Consider the following 22597-nt stretch of genomic DNA (forward strand, 5'->3'; position numbering starts at 1 on the left):
GTACGGCCGGAGCCGTGTTTAAGTTCGTGACGCCACCCACGGGATGTGGTGAAGATGGACACCATCGCTGCAGTTACTGGGCACCCGGGGGAGATGTTGCGCAGCAAGTTGTTAACCCCTCCGTGGGCAGGGATGGTGGCCCCAGGACCCGTTGGGGGTGTTTGGCGATGCAGGGAGATGGGCGGCTGGAGGGCACTGATGTACTCCCGATTAGTAAACACACGAGTCTCTGGTAAACTAAGGTGATATTGGTCGGTGCCCGCAGCCGGCTGCAGTCTGGTCCCTCACTCGGTTGGTGGTCTCTGTCTTTCTCCTGCACCTGTTTGTGTGATTGTGGACTACCTGCGCTTGCAACTTCAGGAGTCCACTCCCAACTTTTGGTTGACTGAGGAGCCCTTTGCCCGCAGACGCTGGCCCATGGGATCTCTGTGCCATGGTGGTGACTTTCTATCCCCCTCGTTGGGCTGTTGCCTTCAGTCGGGACTTTGGGTGGGACAGGACCTCTAGTCCTGGCCGCAATCAGTGAATTAGCTAGCCCCCAGTAGCTTCTGGACCTAGCTTCAGGGTATGAGTACCCCCCTTTGTGCTCCGGTTTCCGGGTTGGTTCCCCGGGTTGGTACCGGCGGGCCACTACCCTGTCCCGGTCCACCACGGTTCCACCGAGCCGTCTTCCCGGCTCCTGCAGACAGAGGCCTCCGTCTGCCTCCTAGCCAGCAGTACCAGGGCTCCTACCCTGGCACTGGTTCAGTTTGGGTCTTTCCTTTGCTGGAGCTGCACACAGCTCCAGCCCACACACCTCTAGACTTGAACTCCACGACTAGACTAAACTTTCCCACCCCAGGCTGTCTGAGACTCCTTGGTGGGCGTCTTACAACCGCCTGGTTCCGCCCCCCCTGGTGTGTCCATCAAGCACTGAGGGGGGTGACTAGGGTTTTATATGTTTGGCTGCTGTCACCTTGTTAGGGAACGGTGTAATGCGGGGCCCTATCTGTGACTACCTGGCTGGCCAGGGCGTCACACAAAATGTCAAAGTAATCTCACAGAACTGGCAAACATCTCCATGGAAGAGCAGTGCATGCTAGGCGTCAAAGGAATCTCACAGAACTGGAAGACCTCTCCAAGGAAGAGCAGGGCATGCAAGGCGTCAAAGGAATCTCACAGAACTGGAAGACATCTCCAAGGAAGAGCAGTGCATGCAAGGCGTCAAAGGAATCTCACAGAACTGAAAGACCTCTCCAAGGAAGAGCAGGGCATGCAAGGCGTCAAAGGAATCTCCCAGAACTAGAAGCCTGTTCCAAGGAAGAATGGATGAAAATCCATCAAACAAGAATTGAAAGACTCTTGGCTACTACAAAAAGCGTTTACAAGCTGTGATACTTAACAAAGGGGATGCTACTATCAACCATCCAGGGTACCCAAACTTTTGCATCGGCCCATTTTCCTTTTTTGTTAATTTAGAAATGGAAAAGAGGAAAATATATTTTTTTTTTGCCTAAAATACAAAGGTAATGTATCATCTTAAACTTTATGCCTTTTAGAGATCAATTCATCTTCAACTTGCTTAACTGTTCACAATAATAGTAATTTCGACTAGGGGTGTCCAAACCTTTGCATGCCACTGTAATAAGAAGTAGAATTATTATTATTAGTGGTAGTATTGCTTGTTATAATGATTATTATATCATATTCTAATATTTCTATTGCACATACCATGTCTGCAACACATCACAGTTCTCACGACGGGGCGAATTACGTGTCAGTCATAGTTTAGCACAAGAGAAGGAACCTGTCATCATAATGTGATGTTTCTGGTCATGTTGATGGGAAATCACTTAGTAGCACTTACTTCTGACATAAACACAAGGTCGCTTTGATAATTTAAAGAAAATTCTTTTGATGGTCATTTAAAGATTTGTAATGTTTCCTTTCTCTATAATAAAAAAAAAATTGTACATCAAGCTCGAAGCAATCTTACCATATAATTTAGATAGATTCCTGGTCCGATTGCATCGGTGGAGTTAATGACGGTGGAGATTGAATCATTGGCGGGGATGCTAACATGGAATTCTTTTTTAGAACTTCAAAAGAAACAAACAAAAAAAGGAAATCAAAAGTTACACAGCTATCCTATCTAATATATTATTAATTTATTATGTATATACTAGCTTAAAATTAAAACATTTCCTAAAAATATCTAACAAACTGTGAAACTAAGCCCTAGTAGAAATTTGCTGCCTTTTTGGAGTATGCTTAAAATATACGCCCTACTCCAAAAATAAGCCCTAGTTGCTGTTCAATAATAAGGTGTCTGGGCAACTAAAAAATGAAAGAATACAGTAGGACACTTTATTAAACAAAGCAGACACCCTCAAAAGAGAGAAGACAAACCCAAAAGAAAGCAGACAGCCCCTCACCCAAAAAAAACCCTAACTCACCAGACCCTGAACAACTACAGCTGTTGAGTGCTGATGGTAGATGGACTCTCCCACAGAGATTTGTGTCACTGTCAGGTCCCTCACCGTTCCACTCACACATATGCATCAGGTCCAGTATCCCTCTGCTCTCACACATATACATACACACATTGGGTCCCAGTATCCCTCCACTCTCAAACTGTAGTGCTGGCATCCCTGCACCCCTCGCTCACCTCCCTACAGGAATGCAAGCTAACCGCCGCGACCATGGTACCAGGCTTCCTCGCTACCAGGCTTCCCAGTGGTTCTCTACTTAGATGCATCCTGCTTCCCCCTCCCGGGCCTGTGCATGTGATACAGGTTCTCCGGAAGTGAACCTAGGGTCATTCCCTAGAAGTGCCTCTCAGCCTATCACTGAGAGGTACTAGGTACATAAGGCACTCTCCCACTAGTGAAGGTGCCTGATCAACGTTTTCAGTTAGTTAGTGGTTCTGTGCCCTAGACAGCTAGTTGTCAGGTCCTCTTGTACTCTGTGTCCTCGTACCAGTTTACAGTGTCCTCTGCCTGTGTCTCAGTCCTGTCTGTACCCCTGTGTCCGTCCTTCCCGGCTGTCCCATCTGCATCATCTGTCCCGGTGGATTACGCCACACTAGTGACTCTGTCCATCCACGCTGGCTGTGCCGTCTGTCTCAGCTCTCCCGGTGTGGCCCTGTATTACAAGTAACTCTGTCCATCCACCCTGGCTGTGTCATCTGCCTCAGCTGTCCCGGTGGCCCTATAGTACAAGTGACTCTGTCTGTCCACCTTGGTCATGCCATCTGCCTCAGCTGTCTTGGTGGCCCTGTACTACGAGTGACTTTGTCCGTTCATCTTGGCTGTGCTGTCAGCCTCAGCTATCCTGGCTGCACCTCCTTTACTAGTGACTTTGCCTGTCCGTACCTGTGTTCGTCCCTGTCCTGGGGGTCAGCTGCCACAGTCCTGGACACTGCCCTGGGAGTGGTACATGGCGTCTGCCTTGCGGTAGACACTTAATCAAGCCCCTCCCACTACCAACACCTTGGCACTTGTTATGGTCCCGCTGTGGGGTGATGCATGTTATAATGTCATTATGTTCATCAAAGCCAAGTCAGAGCGGCAAAAAGAAGGCTGTAGAAGACCAGAGCTGGAGCGTTTGTTTTAAGGAGCGGGCGATGGACCGGCGGACAGCTGTGATGGCAGAGTTAGGTGAGTGGTAAAGGCAGTATGAAATTTGTTTTTTAACCTGTTCCCCGCCCAATCATTTAATATTCTTTGGGATCCGTATATCTCAGACTATAATTCAAGACTTTTTCAACAACAATCAGGGCTCATTCTATTCACATCAAATAAATTCCATGTCAATTACATTTCCCGATCGAACTCATGGCAAAATTTGCCGAATTCAAATTTGGAAAGATTTTTTCTCTACAAAATTGAATATTTGTCTTATGTGATAAAAGGAAAATACAGTAAATACCTGGTAAATGTCAGCCAAGACTCGTATTTAACAGGAAATGTAAAGTTTTTTCTGTTGTCATCGAAGTTCTTCTCTTCACTGTCACTGTAAGGCAACAACACAACTCCATTAATCTCAGAAAGGGGTCATTTCGATATTATGATGTGCACCACAGAAAATTTTATGTGCTACAGTTGCCATCGTTGAGCTGTTATCTGTCATCATTGCAAATAAAAAAATCATGCCCGTGGGCGTCACAAAGCTTCGGCTAAACTCTGAATAGTTCAGAGCTGTAACACTGCATCCTTGTAGACTCTCCTCTACCTTCTGGCTCCCTTTGTAGGCATATAGAAAGACAACTAAGGGCGGCGTCACACGCTACGATATATCGGGCGATATGTCGCCGGGGTCATGGAATTTGTGACGCACATCCGGCATCATTAGACATATCGTAGCGTGTGACAGCTACGAACGACTGTGAACGAGCAAAAATACTCACCTTATCGTTGCTCGTTAACACGTCATTCATTTTCAAAATGTTGGTCCTCCTTCTATCTTCCGGTTGTTCATCGTTCCTGAGGCAGCACACATCGCTCTGTGTGATACCCCGGGAATGACGAACACAGCTTACCTGCGTCCCGCCGGCAATGCGGAAGGAAGGAGGTGGGTGGGATGTTACATCCCGCTCATCTGCGCCCCTCCGCTTCTATTGGCCGGCCGCTGTGTGATGTCGCTGTGACGCCGAACGTTCCTCCCCCTTCAGGAAGAGGATGTTCGCCGCCTACAGCTTACGTCGTCCGGGAGGTAAGAACGTGTGACAGCGGGGTTAACGACTGTGCGCCACGGGCAACTAATTGCCTGTGACGCACAAACGACGGGGGCAGGTACGATCGCTCATGCGATCGCACGATAGATCGTCCCGTGTGACGCCGGCCTAAGGCATGCTCCATCATATACCAAATTACAAGGTAATTCTTAACCAATTTTCCTTGTTTCTAGAGAGAATATTTCCTTGACTTGGTGGTATATGGAGGCCCCATATATCAAGAGAATGCCTTTGACACCATATTACCGTAAAAAGTCATAAGGACTCGATGTACCGCTATACAGCTTCCAAGCACAGACTCTAGTGTCTGACTATGTAAACTCATCAGAAAATCTGATAAAAAGTAATAAGCGGTAGGTAGGGAGGAGGGGGATGCAGCTGCAGTATTTCTTATTCGCGTCTGTCATAGTCAACAAGAAAGAATGAGGATTGGGCGTGGACAATAGCGGCGGGACATCTAATTGTGCACACCACATAGTTCTGACCTGCAAGATCTAAACCTACCTAATGGCTTTAAATTGTTCATTTTTACAAAAGGCTGTAAAGGGAAAAAATGGAGAAATAACAATATGTTGCTTTTTACCCTTTTCATAATGTGGCCAATTTTTATATTTTCCTTTTCTTCTTCCAAGAGCTATATTTTTTACCATTAATATAGCTGTATAAGGATTTGTTTTTTTTTTTGTGGCAAGAGTTGTAGTTTTGATATCACAATTCATTTTACCGTACAATTAGTGATGAGCGAACACTAAGATGCCCGAGTGCTTGATACTTGTAATGAGCAGTTGGACGTTCAGACAGGCACAATTAAGAGTACCCGAGTATCATGGAAGCCAATGGAGGACCCAAGCATTTTTGGTAGTGCTCGCTCATCACTAGTTACGAGTACCAAGCACCCGAGCATTGTAGTGCTCGTTCATCACTAGCTATGAGTACCGAGCACCCGAGCATGGTAGTGCTCGCTCATCACTAGTTACGAGTATCATGCACCCGAGCATGGTAGTGCCCGCTCATCACTAGTTATGAGTATCATGTACCCAAGCATGGTAGTGCTCGCTCATCACTAGTTACGAGTATCATGCACCCGAGCATGGTAGTGCTCGCTCATCACTAGTTACGAGTATCATGCACCCGAGCATGGTAGTGCTCGCTCATCACTAGTTACGAGTATCATGCACCCGAGCATGGTAGTGCTCGCTCATCACTAGTTACGAGTATCATGCACCCGAGCATGGTAGTGCTCGCTCATCACTAGTTACGAGTATCATGCACCCGAGCATGGTAGTGCTCGCTCATCACTAGTTACGAGTATCATGCACCCGAGCATGGTAGTGCTCGCTCATCACTAGTTACGAGTATCATGCACCCGAGCATGGTAGTGCTCGCTCATCACTAGTTACGAGTATCATGCACCCGAGCATGGTAGTGCTCGCTCATCACTAGTTACGAGTATCATGCACCCGAGCATGGTAGTGCTCGCTCATCACTAGTTACGAGTATCATGCACCCGAGCATGGTAGTGCTCGCTCATCACTAGTTACGAGTATCATGCACCCGAGCATGGTAGTGCTCGCTCATCACTAGTTACGAGTATCATGCACCCAAGCATGGTAGCTAGTTATAATGTACTAAAAACTGCAGAAAAATTGTCTCAAAATGGGGACAAAAAAATAACATTTTGTTACTGATTTTTGGGTTTTGTTTTGAGGTAAACATGATGTGTCATTACAGTATCATTCTCCAAATATATATTTCCATCAAATGGTTTAAATAAGAATTTAGCATGTCACTAATATTCTAAGGAAAAAAAAGTGGGAATACAGCACTGTTGAAACGTTTTCCTTAATGCTTTATTTCATAGGTTCTTAAAAAGCAAACTGCACAATCACAACATTAAAATCTGAAACACAGACGCGTTTCGAACAAACTGTTCTTAATCGTAGGTTAATGTGAACTCATCAGCACCGTACAATTGTGTCGTAGTGGCATCGATGGGCACCAAACGCACGCATACACCAGATCATAAGACTTTCATGCTGCTGTCAGGGATTGACAGTAACATTTAATTTGGTAAACAGCAGCAACTGGAGCAAGCTGAGAATATAATATCAGGTTCAATTTATATTCCACAGTTGAAATAAAGTATCATACAGTGTTTATTCATATTGATGGGATATCAGTCAGGACATGACAAGGCTCCACTCTGACCAAGAGAATAACAGAGGACCCCCCATGTAATAACTAGGAACATTCGCTAAATGTATAGAGCAAAAGAGTATTCACCCAGTTAGTAGGAACATTCATGATCATGAATGCATAAATTGATTATTTGGGATTTGGTTCATGGTATTGATACCGTACCTTACTGCAGAAATAAATATAGAAACTGTATCCAGGAGATGAGCGATGTGAAACTGGAAAGTGACCATAAATGTGATCTTCAAAAAGAGAGAATAAAAACAATAATAATCACATTACATATAACATTATATCAACCCAACAATGTACAGTTTTGCTGTTTAGTGTAACGGGATGTGCACATGCTGTCTTTTTCAGGTGGATTTTGCCTGGAACTCACCTAAAAAAGCACTAAAAACACTGCAAAGAATGGGTTTCTTCTCTAACTACTGCTCCTTGCTAAGGATGTCAGTATAGCTGGATGGCCATGTCTTCTTAGGTTTGTAGTTGTGCCATACTTCTTCCATTATTGGATGATGGATTGAGCAGTGCTGTGAGAGATGTTCAGAGCTTGGGCTATTTTATTATAACCTAACCCTGCTTTACTCTTCTCCACAACTTTATTCCTGACCTGTCTGGTGTGTTCCTTGGTTTTAATGATCCTGCAGTAAATGTTGTCATGTGTAAAGGGCAGCATATAATCAAAGCAGGTCTAACTACCTAAAATATCAAACTACACAAAATATGTGGATTCGACATCAGATGAAACAGTTCAGGAGTCAGTCACTTTCCCCACCTCTTCCCACCAGCCAGTAAGTGATGGCTTTGTTATATTGGCCTATATACAGAGTAGATCATGATTGACTATAACCTACCGATTCCTCCCTCTTTAGGAAGGGGTATCCAACTTTACAGGTAAATTCTGTATCTGACTCACAACTCACTTTTGGCTTATCCTGTTATAAAGAAAAAAGACCATGATTACATATTTTTTTACATAAATTTTAGAGAATTAAAGAAAAAAAAAATACACATTTTTTGGTTTTCTTTTGAGAATGCGTGAAATTCCATTTTACTTGTTGTATCCAATTACACATTTTATGGTCTGTTCACATTACGATCTAGGCATCTGACGACAGAACAAAGACTGCAAAAAATGTAAAGGCGCTGCTCGGGGAGCCACAGACTGTAATGGTCAGAAGTGTTTTATTTAAAGCTCTTTATTATTTTTCAAGATGATCTTTGATAATGAAAGTCCATTGTCATTTGATTAAAAATTTGGAAGGAAAATGAGGGGTGCGTCTTATAATATGAATGTAGCTTACCGGGAAGATGGGGGTGGAGAATGGTCACAGGAGGCAGGGGCTGTGCTGCGAGTGCTGTGCTGGTGCTCGCTGTGGGCTATGAGGCAGGGGCCATCCTGAAAATGTTGGCGGTGTGGGCTTCAAATAATGGCGCTTGGAGTCAGTGCATGCCCAGATGGAGCTCTTGGCTCAAGATCTCATCTGCGCATGCGCCGCCTCAAGCCCATTGATCTCCCAGCAGTGAACTTAAGGAAAATGGCTCCCAGAGGTGGCGCGTGTGCAGATGAGATCTCGGCTTGTTATTGAGCCGATAGCTCAATCTTCGCATGCGCCAACTCCAGGCGCCATTCCTTTGAAGCCTGCACCGCCAACAGTTTCTGGTTGTTACCTTTGTCACAGCGTCCGCAGGAAGCATCTGGGACACCCGCTGCACAGCCCACAGCATCGCCCTACTTCAGCACCGCCCCTGCCTCCTGTGACCTCGCTCCACCACTGGCAATATTGGATTATAAGACGGACCCTCTTTTTTACCTTTTTTTTTATCTAAATTTGGGGTGGGGTATATCTTATAATCCAGTGCATCTTATAAATCTAAAATGATGGTACTTTCAACTGAACGCAGTAAAAATATTGAAAAAAATTCCATCACATACAGTTTTTCCACAAACACTGACTCCATATTTGACCCACTTCGCATGACCAAGGGTGGATGAGTTTGGTGGAAGCTTTTTTCACAGCTCAAATTAAATAATTTTGTCAGGAACTTGGTCATTCCTAAGCATTCTGCAAAACGTTTATGTTCTAGACTAAAGGAAAAGAACCTGCTAGCTCCCGATCCCAGTTTTTCATGGTACAGAGGCAGAGAAAAGGAATTCCTTCCATACTTTTCTCAAGACGGTGCTCTAGTGTTTTGTAATGGTGTTCCTGGGCTGAGGGAAAATTTTAACATTGAGTACACAATGTTAACAAAGTGTCACGGCCGTCTCACTGTCACTAGAGATTTATGACAAAATCTGGACCAAAGTCTGTCTTTGCCATCTGAGACTCCTCCCATTAAACATATACCATTTCCTTAAGTGCTGAAAGGGTTAATGTCAGTTTTGCTTTGCAACAGCTTCTGATTCCTGGCTTCAGGTGTTTCTGTTTGGTGACCGCTCCCTTCCCCTATATATGGTCACATCTCCCAGTAGAGGGGGCCGGTTATTCTGAATCCATTCTGTAGGCCTTGAGGTCGAATGAGCTGCTGGAGCCCTTGTTGCTGTGAAGCTTCCCTTCATGTTGTATTAGTGCAGTGGTGGGACTAACGATCCTTACCTGCCAGCTCACTAGACAGGGTTATTACAGGGTCTCTCAGCTTTTCAGGTATCCAGCTTGGCGACAGGTATGGAACCTGTACAGGGACTGGTTAGGAGTGCATGGTGCAGCTGCAGGTGAGTGCAGGGGGTGTCTCATCATCCCCTTCCCTAGCACCAGGGCCCACCATTGTTAAAATGTCCCTGATATACCCCTTGTTTGTTGTTGGTGTATCTCTTCTTGTTGTGTGTCTTGCCCCACGCTGGACCTTCCCCACGTCCGTGTGTGGCACAAAGTATGTAAACAAAGTTTTTAAAGGTGCGTAGCTGCCTGCAGTCACCACTAGGAGGAGTTTACTGCATACTGTAATCAATGATAGGCTTGTATGCTCCTTCTAGTGGTGACTCCAGGTGGCATTAAAAAGATACACAGGTGGATGTGATTGAAAACTTATATAATTACATTTTCCCTCTGAAGTATGATCAGTACAGTTTACCTCTATTCCACTTAGTAATATATTTGGAGAGTATTTCATGGTTACAGTAGGGTTATATGCGCTGTCCAAGTTGTTCCTTACTGTCACAGTAACAGTGAACTTGTCCTTATTGTATCTTACAACCGTGTGGTTAAAACTGGGAAAAAATAGAAAAGATGAAGACTGTGACACAACATGAAGTTTAGAACATAAGACATAACTCATATTGTTCCCTTTAATAGTATTTTTATGTTTTTCTTTCTTATGAGACGACTGATGCATAATTTCAGCACATAAAGAATATTTCTATGAAATTGGTTGCTTCATGAAGACCCCCCCTGTGTTTTATGAAGCAAATGGATGTCCCCCACTCCACTGTATGGTAACGCCATACCAGCATCCCCGTGCTATTCTGTCCCCCTCCCCCAGTGTGGACGTTGGTTCTCTCACCTGCTTGACTGTTCTGTAGTAGCTGCCCCATCCTTTGTCCACGCTGCTGTCTCCCAGACCAGGTGTACACCTCACAGGCTTCTTGGTACTGCCCGAAGGGTGTGCGCGCGATCACATCCCATCTCTTAAAGGGCCAGCGCACCCTAACCCAGAAGTACCTCTCAGGTCAGCTGAGGGGTTTCAGGTATTTAAGGCACCTTCCCCTTAATGGAGATGCCTGGGCAACGAGTTAGTTACGTTGCTAGTTCTCAGGTCCTCAGTGCTGCTGCTGATATTGTGCTACCTTCTGCTGCTGATTTGTACCTCTGTTTCAGTGTACACTTTATCTGCTACTGTTGCTGCTATGACCACCTGTTCGCTGACTGTCTGCTTCTATAGAAGCTGCCACAAGTATCCACGCCGGTTGCTGCTGCCGTACCCATTCATGCATCCCAGATGGACCCACTACTCTGCCTGCTGCCGCTTCTACCAAAGATTGTACTGTGTCAGTGGCACCAGCTGCCAGGGTACCGCAGATCTCCTGGGGCTACCCTATGCCGGCTACTTTCAAGCATGAGTAGTGATGACTCGGCAGCCGGTCCAGTTTGCTCCCCCATGCAAGTGAACTGCACCTTGGGTCCAGTGGGCCCACTAATAAAGTGCTGACCCCATGAGCATGACATGTATAAGCCTAAATTTTAATCCTTTACCGACAAATGCTGTATTGGTACGTCATACTGTATGCCAACTCCCTGACTATGAGGCAAGCTAGCAAGCCGAGCCTGCATCTTTGCCTGCACATGATGGCTGTGATATTCACCCATCATCTCCCTCTATCAGGCAACTGTTAAATGCCTCTGTTAATCCCTGAAAGCAGCATTTACAGTGTGCCAGCAGAGGGGCATGTCATTTTTTGCACACCCATGGCGTAATTGTGGGGCGTCGATCGCCATGACAGCCAGGGGTCTGCTGAAAACTCCTGTAGCTGTCATAATAATAAAAATAATAATCTTTATTTCTATAGCGCCAACATATTCCGCAGCGCTTTACAATTCAGGAGGATCATATACAAACAAGTAACAGTTATAGAGATACAATATTTAGAGGAAAAAAAAGAAAAAACACAACCCTGCTCGTGAGAGCTTACAATCTACAATGAGATATGGGGGGGGGCAAGGTTCAAGTGTTTATTTACAATGACAATCCAGCCATCTCACGGACATGGGGGATAGATAATGGTTTCCTCGACCAGTGGGCCAGAGCCTTGAGATGCCTTTGGGTGCCATGGAGTTTGATGTGGAGTTATGTTGTGAGAAGTTGTAGAGGGACTATGTGAATCGAATCTGATTAGGGAGTGTGATAGGCCGCCCTAAAAAGATGCGTCTCTAGGGTGCGTCTGAAGCTGAGTAAGTTGGGAATTGTCCTAACTTCTTGGGGTAGAGCGTTCCAGAGGGTTGGTGCAGCTCGGAAGAAGTCTTGGATCCGGGAGTGGGAGGTTCGAATTAGTGTGGATATTAGTCGAAAGTCGCTTGCAGAGCATAGAGAACGGGTGGGGTGATAGACAGAGAGGAGGGTGGAGATATAGGGGGGTGCCGCACTGTGGAGAGCTTTGTGGGTGAGAACAAGCAGTTTGAATTGGATCCTGTGATATATGGGCAGCCAGTGCAATGACTGGCACAGAGCAGAGGCATCCGAGTAGCGGTTAGCTAGATAGGTGACCCTGGCTGCTGCATTAAGGATGGACTGTAGAGGAGAGAGTCTAGTTAGGGGGAGACCAATTAATAGAGAGTTACAGTAGTCAAGGCGAGAGTGGATCAGGGCCACGGTGAGGGTTTTTGTCGTTTCCATAGTGAGAAAGGGGCGGATTCTAGAGATGTTCTTGAGGTGCAAGCGGCAGGAGCGGGCAAGAGATTGTATGTGGGAGGTGAAGGAGAGATCAGTGTCAAGTATAACACCCAGACAGCGGGCCTGCTGCCTAGGACTTATCGTTGTGCCACACACAGAGAGGCAGATGTCAGGTTTAGGAAGGTTGGAGGATGGAGGAAAAAGAAGAAGTTCAGTTTTGGAAAGGTTAAGTTTCAGATAGAGAGCAGACATGACATTGCAAACTGCAGTCAGGCAGTCACTTGTGTTCTTTAGTACAGCGGGGGTGAGCTCAGGGGATGAGGTGTATAGCTGTGTGTCATCAGCATTAAGATGGTACTGAAAGCCAAATCTGCTGATGGTCTGTCCAATTGGGGCAGTGTAGAGGGAGAAAAGAAGAGGGCCAAGGACTGAGCCTTGAGGGACCCCAACAGTGAGAGGGAGAGGAGAAGATGTGGAGACAGCAAATGATACACTGAATGAACGGCCAGAAAGATAGGAAGAGAACCAGGAGAGCACAGTGTCCTTTAGGCCGATAGAATGGAGCATAGAGAGAAGGAGATGGTGGTCAACAGTGTTGAAGGCAGCAGAAAGGTCAAGAAGAATAAGCAGAGAGTGGTCACCGTTACGTTTTGCTGTCAATAGGTCATTGGTCACTTTGACAAGGGCAGTTTCTGTTGAGTGTAAGGGGCGGAAGCCAGACTGTAAAGGATCTAGAAGCGAGTGAGTGGAAAGGTAGCGGGTGAGGCGAGAGTAGACCAGGCGCTCCAAGAGTTTGGAGATGAAGGGGAGATTGGAGACTGGTCTGTAGTTGCTTGCGCAGGACAGATCGAGAGAAGGTTTTTTTAATAATGAAGTAATGATAAAGTGTTTGAGGGAGCAGGGGAAGATACCCGAAGAGAGAGAGAGATTGAAGATTTTAGTTAGGTGAATGGTGACAACCGGAGAGAGTGTCTGGTAGAGGTGTGGGGAAGGGATCAGTAGGGCAAGTGGTAGGACAAGAAGAAGAGAGGAGCCTGGAGACTTCCTCCTCTGTGACTGGGTCAAATGTGGAAAGTGAGCTGGATGGGATATGGGGATGGATGGGATTCACAGCGCTTGGTGGCTGGGAGCTGATCTCTTGGCGGATGTTTTCTATTTTCTCTGTAAAATACGAGGCCAGGTCATCAGCATGAAGGGCTGTGACAGGGGTCTGTACTTTGGGACTGAGGAGGGAGTGAAAGGTGTCAAAGAGCTTTTTTGGATTGTTGGCAAGTGAGGAAATAAGGGTGGTGAAGTAGGTCTGTTTGGCGAGGTGAAGGGAATAGTTGTAGGTCCTTAACATGAACTTGTAGTGGATGAAGTTTTCTGGTGTGCGGTTTTTCCTCCATAGGCGTTCGGCACTCCTGGAGCATCGCTGAAGAAATAGAGTTTGGGATGTGAGCCAAGGCTGTTTTACTCGGTGTTTGGTCTTTCTGAAGGTGAGGGGTGCTACTTGGTCCAGGGTGCTTCTGAGTGTGTCATTGTAGTGCTTTACAGCCATATCAGGACAGGAAAGTGTAATGGTACTACTGTGAAAGCCAGTCCATGGCTGGTGTTCATAGGAGATCGTGATTTTGTGGCATTGCTGTATATAGCACAAGTGATCAGATGATCACAGGTTCTAGATCAAATACAGTGAGAACTTAAAAAAAAACCTGTTTACAAAAATATGAAAAAATAAAAAAACATAAAAGTTCAAATCACTCATTTTTTTCAACATTAAAAATTAAGGAACAAAAAAAATACACATATTTAATATTGCTGCATTTGTAAAACTCCTATTTATCAAAATAGATAATTAATTTGATGGGTAAACAGCGTAACAACAAAAAAAATCAAAACACGAAGATTGCAGGTTTTGCAGCACAAAAAAATGTAATAACTGGTGATCAAAATATTGTATTTTCCCCAAAATATCACTACAAACATTGGTGTGGGGTGCAAAAAAGAATCCATCAGGTAGCTCCATACTCCAAAAATTTAAAACACTATGGCTCTTGTAAAATGGTGACACAAACTAACTTTTTTTATTATTTTTTTTCCACAAATTTCAGAATTTTTTCTATTACTTAAATAAAACCAAAACTATGCATGTTTGGAATCTTCGGAATCATACAGAGCTAGAGAATAATATTGCCAACTCAGTTTTACTGTAAAATAAACGCTGTAAATGAAAAAACAGAAAAATAATTGCACTTTTTTTTGCTATTTTGAGGCACAGCAGGAAGAGTATAGCACAATACATTACCTTTTGTCACCCGTAGTTATCTGACCATCCAGTGCAAGGTCGGCTATACATTTCTTCTTAGCTCCACAATCCATTGTGAAGGGAATCTATAAAATAAGCATAGACATTTTGTACACTGAGCTGCATAGACATGCTGTACATTGAGCTGCATAGACATGCTGTACATTGACTGCATAGACATGTTGTACACTGAGCTGCCTAGACATGCTGTACACTGAGCTGCCTAGACATGCTGTACACTGAGCTGCCTAGACATGCTGTACACTGAGCGGCATAGTCATGCTGTATACTGAGCGGCATAGTCATGCTGTATACTGAGCGGCATAGACATGCTGTACACAGAGCTGCCTAGACATGTTGTACACTGAGCTGCCTAGACATGATATACACTGAGCCGCATAGACATGCTGTACACTCAGCTGCATAGACATGCTCTACACTGAGCTGCATAGATCTGCTGTACACTGAGCTGCATAGACATGCTGTACATTGAGCTGCCTAGACATGCTGTACCCTGAGCTGCCTAGACATGCTGTACACTGAGCTCCATAGACATACTGTACACTGAGCTGCATAGACATGTTGTACACTGAGTTGCCTAGACATGTTGTACACTGAGCTGCATAGACATGCTGTACACTGAGCTGCATAGACATGTGGTACACTGAGCTGCATAGACATGTGGTACACTGAGCTGCATAGACATGCTGTACACTGAGCGGCATTCTCACATTGTACACTGAGCGGCATAGACATGTGTACACTGAGCTGCATAGACATGTGGTACACTGAGCTGCCTAGACATGCTGTACACTGAGCTGCCGAGACATGCTGTACACTGAGTTGCCTAGACATGATTTAAACAATCGCATAGACATGCTTTACAGCGAGCTGCATAGACATGTTGTACACTGAGCTGCCTAGACATGTTGTACACTGAGCTGCATAGACATGCTGTACACTGAGCTGCATAGACATGTGGTACACTGAGCTGCATAGACATGTGGTACACTGAGCTGCCTAGACATGTTGTACACTGAGCTGCATAGACATGCTGTACACTGAGCGGCATTCTCACATTGTACACTGAGCGGCATAGACATGTGTACACTGAGCTGCATAGACATGCTGTACACAGAGCTGCCTAGACATGCTGTACACTGAGCTGCATAGACATGCTGTACACTGCGCTGCATAGACATGCTGTACACAGAGCTGCCTAGACATGCTGTACACTGAGCTGCATAGACATGCTGTACACTGCGCTGCATATACATGCTGTACACTGAGCTGCCTAGACATGCTGTACACTGAGCTCCATAGACATACTGTACACTGAGCTGCATAGACATGTTGTACACTGAGTTGCCTAGACATGATTTAAACAATCGCATAGACATGCTTTACACTGAGCTGCATAGACATGTTGTACACTGAGCTGCCTAGACATGTTGTACACTGAGCTGCATAGACATGCTGTACACTGAGCTGCATAGACATGCTGTACACTGAGCTGCATAGACATGTGGTACACTGAGCTGCATAGACATGCTGTACACTGAGCGGCATTCTCACATTGTACACTGAGCAGCATAGACATGTGTACACTGAGCTGCATAGACATGCTGTACACTGAGCTGCATAGACATGTGGTACACTGAGCTGCCTAGACATGCTGTACACTGCGCTGCATATACATGCTGTACACTGAGCTGCATGACAAAGTTTTACTGTTCTTTTGATTAATTCACTGTTTTATGTGCTGCAGCTTTCCTAGTCCTCTCATTGATTAGCTCAACCTAACCTCATGCTGTTAATTGGCAGTTTTCTAACTTCACTATGCATAGGCAAAAAATTTCAATTGGTGAGGGGGGGGCTGGGATAGCCGGAGCTCAGGAATATCAAGCACTACATATTTGGAGCTAATCATTGAGAAGACTAATGGAGCGGCAGCAAAAAATGTGTTATGAAACTACTTTCTATCGCTGGCAGCAATAACCCGGTGAATATTCTCTTTAAATAATATATTTTTTTAGATTTGGAGATTAAATGTCCACGTTCTCCGTGCTATTTTCTCTGGTAGAACATAACAGCTAGATTTCTGTTTGTGACACATTTACTGATGGATAACAAGGTGTTTTTTTCCCTTAATTTTAAATATTTCTTTGAATAGTCCCTGTATTGTAAGATCCACAGATCTTATACAGAGTGTCCACCCATATCCTGTCCACCGGCATTAACTTGAGGACGGCGGCAGCTATAGGCATAGAAGTGGTGTCTAGATATAGTAAAGTAGCCATGCACTACGCAATGAAACCACCTATAGCGCCACCTGGTGGAAAACAACGGAGTTAGCATTTTTCTCTCGAAAACGGAACGAGATAGAGAGAAAAAGTGAATTAAAAAATTGTAGGGTATCATCAATTCAATACGAATCGACACCTTGCATACAGAAATGCTATGATATGAAACCCATGACCCCCCCCCCCCCCAAAACATTGAATGCTGGTCACTCCTTTAACTTTGATGGTCAAAGTGGCCACCGTCAGCTGCAATGCACATCTGGACTCTGGACAGCATACTGTATCTTGCTGCACGTTGTGCAATATGGTATGTGACACATTTGCACAAGGATCTGTGATACGTCGTCGTAGGTCCTGCAATGTTGGTGGAGGGGTTGCATACACCTGCTGTTTGATGTGAACTCACAGAAAGAAGTCCAATGGGGTCAGGTCAGGTGAGCGTTGAGTTCACTCCACACAGCCACCATACCCAATGACTTGTAGGAAGGTCTCCATGAGGTATCGCTTCACGTCCGCAGCCTTGTGAGTTTTACACGTTCTAATCACAGCATTTCTGTATGCAAGGTGTCGATTCGTATTGAATTGATGATGCCCTACAACTTTGTAATTCACTTTTCTCTCTATATCGTTCTGTTTTCGAGATAAAAATGCTAACTCTGTTGTTTTCCACCAGGTGGGGCTATGTGTGTTTTCATTGCATAGCGCATGGCTACTTTACTATACCTAGACACCACTTCTATGCCTATAGCTGACGCCGTTCTCAAGTTAATGGCGGTGGACAGGATATGGGTGGACACACTGTATAATGAATAGGCAAATTGCAAATCACTTCATAGAAAAAAAAATGTTGTCTTAGCTGTTTTACCTGTTATCCCCCCCCCCCCAAAAAAAAGTCTATCAAAAGTGCTGACCACTAGGTGTCTCTTTTGCCCAGTCCCTATTGTCAAAGGAGCAAATACAGAGATGGATGGTTGCAAATAGGGGATGGATCATTGTGGTTTCCTGTCTGGCAAATTGCATACAGGCATAACAGAGAGGTGGGTTTCCAGTCCTGGGCAAGTATTCTAGGAAGAAATGGAGAGAAAATCCCAGCACCTATAGTTCTGGCAGAATGATGATAAGAGTGAAACTACCTACTCATAAAAAGTAAATGCCAAGCAGTAAAATAAAAATATTGACATAGAACCTACACATGTTAGGCTGGTCTGTGCACCAAAAGCAGTGTTACCTTATTTTTGTGGGATGAGAGCAAATAGCCCATACTATTCTACAGTTTTTGTGTTCATGTACATCAATCCAATCACAACACCACACGCACCCCACATTCCCTGCAGGTACACACAAGGTCAAAACTAAAATCCTTGTTGCCTTCCTCCAGGGGCTGGTGTCCACATCAGGGGGTGGGCCAGGCGGTTGGCTCCGCCCACCGAGGAGTTCACAGCCCTGGAGGCGGGAGAACCAGGCAGTGCAGTTTAGGAGGAAGAGGTAGAAGGAAGTGAAGTGGTAGTGGAGCAAAGGAGAGGAGCTTGTAAAAGGAGCAAAGAAGTAAAAAGAAACAGTTAAGCAAGCCTGAAGTTGGTCCGGGTGTGTGCCCCGGACTGAGACAGCAAGGTTGGCAGACGGCGGTGACTGTCTGCAGGCGAGACTGATTGGAGGTTGCCGAAAGGACCGTGGACGGGTGGTGACCCGGCGGTACTGGAGCGGTATACGAAGATTAGTCAGCACCAGGGCAGGGGCCTTTCGGATCCCGGCAAGGCTTGGAGTCGCTGAATTTGCCAAATCCGTCAGTAAAGGGGACGACTGTCTCCCAACAACCAAGTCCCGTTGAAGGCAACAGTCCAACCGTTAAGGGGAGACACCGCCACCGCCAAGGCACCAGTTTCCCAGGGCCAGCGCCTGCGGGCAAGAGTGGAGCTCCTCCGGCTCATATCCAAGCTGGGGAGCGGGTTACCGGTGGGGACCCATCGCTACCAAAGAGACTTTCATAGGTGCAGGGAAGAGACCGTCACCGCTAACTGCAGGGAACATCAGCACCGTGAACCGTCCGAGGGACCCGTCCAACCAGCCGTTTGTTTACCGAGAACTGTGTCGTGTTTACTGGCTGAGTGAGTACCTCCGTGCCGTGCGGCACAGCGCTGCTCCTGCGCCCCTGCACCTCCACAGGCCCCATCCCCGCCTGTCCACCATTCCAATCCCATCACCGGGCCCCGGGAGCACCAAGACCCCTACCCACGGAGGGGCAAATCAATAACTGGCTGCTCCGTACCATCACTCCCGGGCTCCCCCAAACAGAGCAGCGGTGGTGTCCACTCCATCACCACAACCGTGGGTGGCGTCACGGACAATAAACTATCCCAAAACACCAATTCCCCTTTTCACTCACGGGCGAGGAGCGCCGCTCGAGTCCCCGGGATCCGGCCCATCGCTCGAGCCACCGAGCAGCGGCAGACCGCAGCAGCCGCGGCAGCCGGACCCGAGCAGCAGAGGGAGAGCGCGGCATCCCCTCCTCCGCCCGCGACAACTTGGCGTCACGAACAGGATCTTACTGCTGTGCCGTTGGGTAGAGGTGCGCCTTGTGACCGCCGGAGGTATCCGGCTGAAAAATTTCAGAAGTCGCCATCTTTGGCGCAAAAAGTTCCCGCTCGAGCGTCTTCTCGAGTAGCAGAGGCGCGAAGGCCAAAACCCCGCCCCAATAGAGGAGGGGCCGGAAAGAAGCTAAGGGGGACGGAAACAAGATGTCTGCGCCCGACGGGGCCGCGGGAGGAGCGGCGGTCGCAGCCGCAGGGGCACCCGTGGATGGGAATGGGCCTGCCCAGGTCCCGGCCGCACTGGCGGGAGGTGCCGCGGTCCCCGCTCTCGCCCAGGTGATGCCGTTCTCCTTGCCCTATGCGCCCGGAGCTACCAGGCTACCGCAGTATGACGGGAAACCTGATGCTTTACAGGTCTTCCGGAAAAAGCTTAATCCGCTTTTAGAATTGTACCCCCTAACTGATAAGCAATGTGCAGCGGTAGTGCTGGGCCAGTTAACCGGCGCGGCTGAGCAGGAAGCGGAGACCTGGGCCGAGGGGGACCGGCTCTCTGTAGCCACCATATTTGAGAAGCTACAGACTGCCTTTGAGACCTGTACCGAAGCTGAGCTGAGGATGCAGTTTTACCAGTGCCGGCAACGGCATGTGGGTAGCATTCGGGACTACGCTTTACGCCTGCAAACCGCTCTTCGCACCCTAAAGCGGGTAGATACCATCAATGAGGCGGACAGCAACAAGATGCTGGTAGAGCAATTCGTGCAGGGGATGAAGTCCGCTGAGGATCGCAAGCAGCTCCGGCTGTGGGCCCTGGAACACCCTGATGTTGACTTTGCTGTATTAAAGGAGCGGGCCATTAAAGCACTGCAACCCCCAGCTTCGGAAATTTCGGAGCCAGCCTCGTGGCCCATTGAGACAGCCCCCGTCGTGGTGGCCCCTGCTCCACCAGCCTCTTCAAGACCTGCAGCTTCCAGCAGCACAATGGAGGAACTAGCAGCCCAGGTCCGCCGCATGGACGGAGACCTCGCCAAGATTCTCGCTGCACTCCAACCTTTGACCAGATCCCAGCCTCCACCCAGGATACAGCTAGCCGACAGCCCTGAGGATGTTCCCTGGATGCAGCGGAGGAGTGCTAACAACTCACGGAACAGGCCTTCAACCTGCTACAAGTGCAACAAGCCTGGCCATTACTTCCGACAGTGCCCGTTAAACGAGCAACCCCTGGGGCCACGGGCCAATCCTCAGGAGTAGAACCCCGTGGCCCTCCAGACTGGCGGGACCGGTATATAGGTGCCCGTCCCATCATTCCCGTGGCTTTGGACGGCATCCCGGTGATGGCTCTCTTGGACACTGGATCACAGGTAACCACCATACCATACACCTTATACCAGCGGTATTGGGGGACAGACGAGCTGGCACCCCCAGATACTAGTATAACACTGATTGCCGCTGATGGACTCCCATTGACCCAAGTGGGGTATAAACAAGTGGCTATGACTGTGGGGCGAGCTGAACTGCAACACCAGGGTATGATTGTGATTATGAACGAACCCAGTGACCATAACCCGAAGATAGTGCTAGGAACCAATGTGATGGAGCACTGCATGGGTGATGTGTTGGCCCTACTGCAGCAGTTGGCCGCCACGGCAGCGGGAAGACGGCAGAGAGCTGTGCAGCGTGAAATCCGAGCCCTGATGTACCGCCAACATGTGAACTCAACAGGAGGAGAGATTGGTGGAGTGAGAGTGATGGATGCTGCCCCATTGATTGTACCCCCTAGGAGTGAAATGATGATTTGGTGTAGAGCGGTGGTAGGGCCTCAGGGGCGTGACTACCCTGCCATGATAGAGCCCATGCCCTCTGAACACTGGCCCACCGTAATGGCCGCCCGAGGGGTGGTAGATGTAAAGAAGGGGAGAGTTCCTGTGAGGGTGCTGAATTGTGGGGAGGAAGAAGTCAGGCTTCTCCGGTATGCCACCCTTGCCAAACTGCTCACCCTAGATCCCCACACGATTCACGAGGCAGCTCCCCCGGTTTCTCCACCTACTGCCAGCCCTCACCCGCCTCAAGGGGAGTTAAGTGAATGGCACCAACAGCTACATGTGGGCACTGATGATACCCCTACACATCACAAAGAGGGGGTGTACAGGGTGGTGCGGGAGTATGAGCAAGTTTTCAGCAAACATCCCTTAGACTTTGGGTGGATTAAAGGGGTCCAACACCACATCCCCACCGGTGAACACCCCCCTATCAAAGAGAGGTACAGGCCTATTCCCCCTGCGCATTATCAGTGCGCCAAAGATATGTTGAGGAACATGAAAGAGGCAGGGGTTATTCGGGACAGCTGTAGTCCCTGGGCTGCCCCGTTGGTGCTGGTCAAGAAGAAGGATGGCACCATGCGGATGTGTGTGGACTACCGGAAGATTAACCAGATAACACATAAAGATGCTTATCCGCTGCCCCGTATTGAAGAGTCTTTGGCCGCACTGAGGACTGCAAATTACTTCTCTACCCTTGACCTTACCAGTGGATACTGGCAAGTGGCAGTGGCACCGGAGGACCGGGAGTAAACCGCCTTCACCACCCCGATGGGGCTCTGTGAATTCAATAGTATGCCGTTCGGGCTGTGCAATGCCCCAGGAACCTTCCAACGGCTGATGGAGTGCTGTCTGGGACACCTAAATTTCGAGACCGTCCTATTGTACTTGGATGATGTGATTGTGTACTCCCAGACGTATGAAGCCCATCTGGAGCACCTGGCCGAGGTGTTCGCGTCCCTTGCCAAATACGGGATGAAATTGAAGCCCTCTAAGTGTCACCTGCTGAAACCCAGAGTGGAGTACCTGGGGCACGTGGTAAGTGCAGAAGGTGTCGCCCCCGACCCTGAGAAGATCACTGCCATCCAAGGCTGGCCGAGACCAACCACAGTGAGGGAAGTAAGGCAGTTTCTGGGTCTGGTGGGGTACTACCGGCGCTTTATCAAAGGGTACACGAAGATGGCTGCCCCCATGCAAGATCTCCTCTTGGGACAGACCAAAGGTGGTAGACCCATCGGAGCCCCACTGGTGTGGGAAGAAAAGCATGAGGAATCCTTCTGCCAGCTCAAAGCGGCCTTGACCGGAGAAGAGGTCCTAGTGTATCCTGACTATGGCTGCCCGTTTATCCTTTACACAGACGCCAGCAATGTGGGATTAGGAGCAGTCCTGTCCCAGGTCCAGGATGGGAAGGAGAAAGTGATTGCTTA

The 22597-nt window shown here is 47.4% G+C and overlaps 1 protein-coding gene across 1 annotated transcript in view; it reads right to left on the bottom strand.

The window, feature by feature from the left end:
• ITGA1 (integrin subunit alpha 1) overlaps positions 1-22597 on the bottom strand; it is a 329669-nt gene that overhangs the window by 22620 nt on the left and 284452 nt on the right. The window contains exons 19-24 of the mRNA XM_075342876.1: positions 14526-14611; positions 9986-10121; positions 7768-7848; positions 7076-7152; positions 3910-3993; positions 1976-2078 (exon numbers count right to left, since the gene is read on the bottom strand). Of these exons, the coding sequence (XP_075198991.1) occupies positions 1976-2078; positions 3910-3993; positions 7076-7152; positions 7768-7848; positions 9986-10121; positions 14526-14611 (567 nt within the window). The remainder of the gene's footprint in view (positions 1-1975; positions 2079-3909; positions 3994-7075; positions 7153-7767; positions 7849-9985; positions 10122-14525; positions 14612-22597) is intronic.

This window comes from Anomaloglossus baeobatrachus, chromosome 1, assembly GCF_048569485.1.
Source record: "Anomaloglossus baeobatrachus isolate aAnoBae1 chromosome 1, aAnoBae1.hap1, whole genome shotgun sequence".
In the NCBI taxonomy this organism is placed as follows: Eukaryota; Metazoa; Chordata; class Amphibia; order Anura; family Aromobatidae; genus Anomaloglossus; species Anomaloglossus baeobatrachus.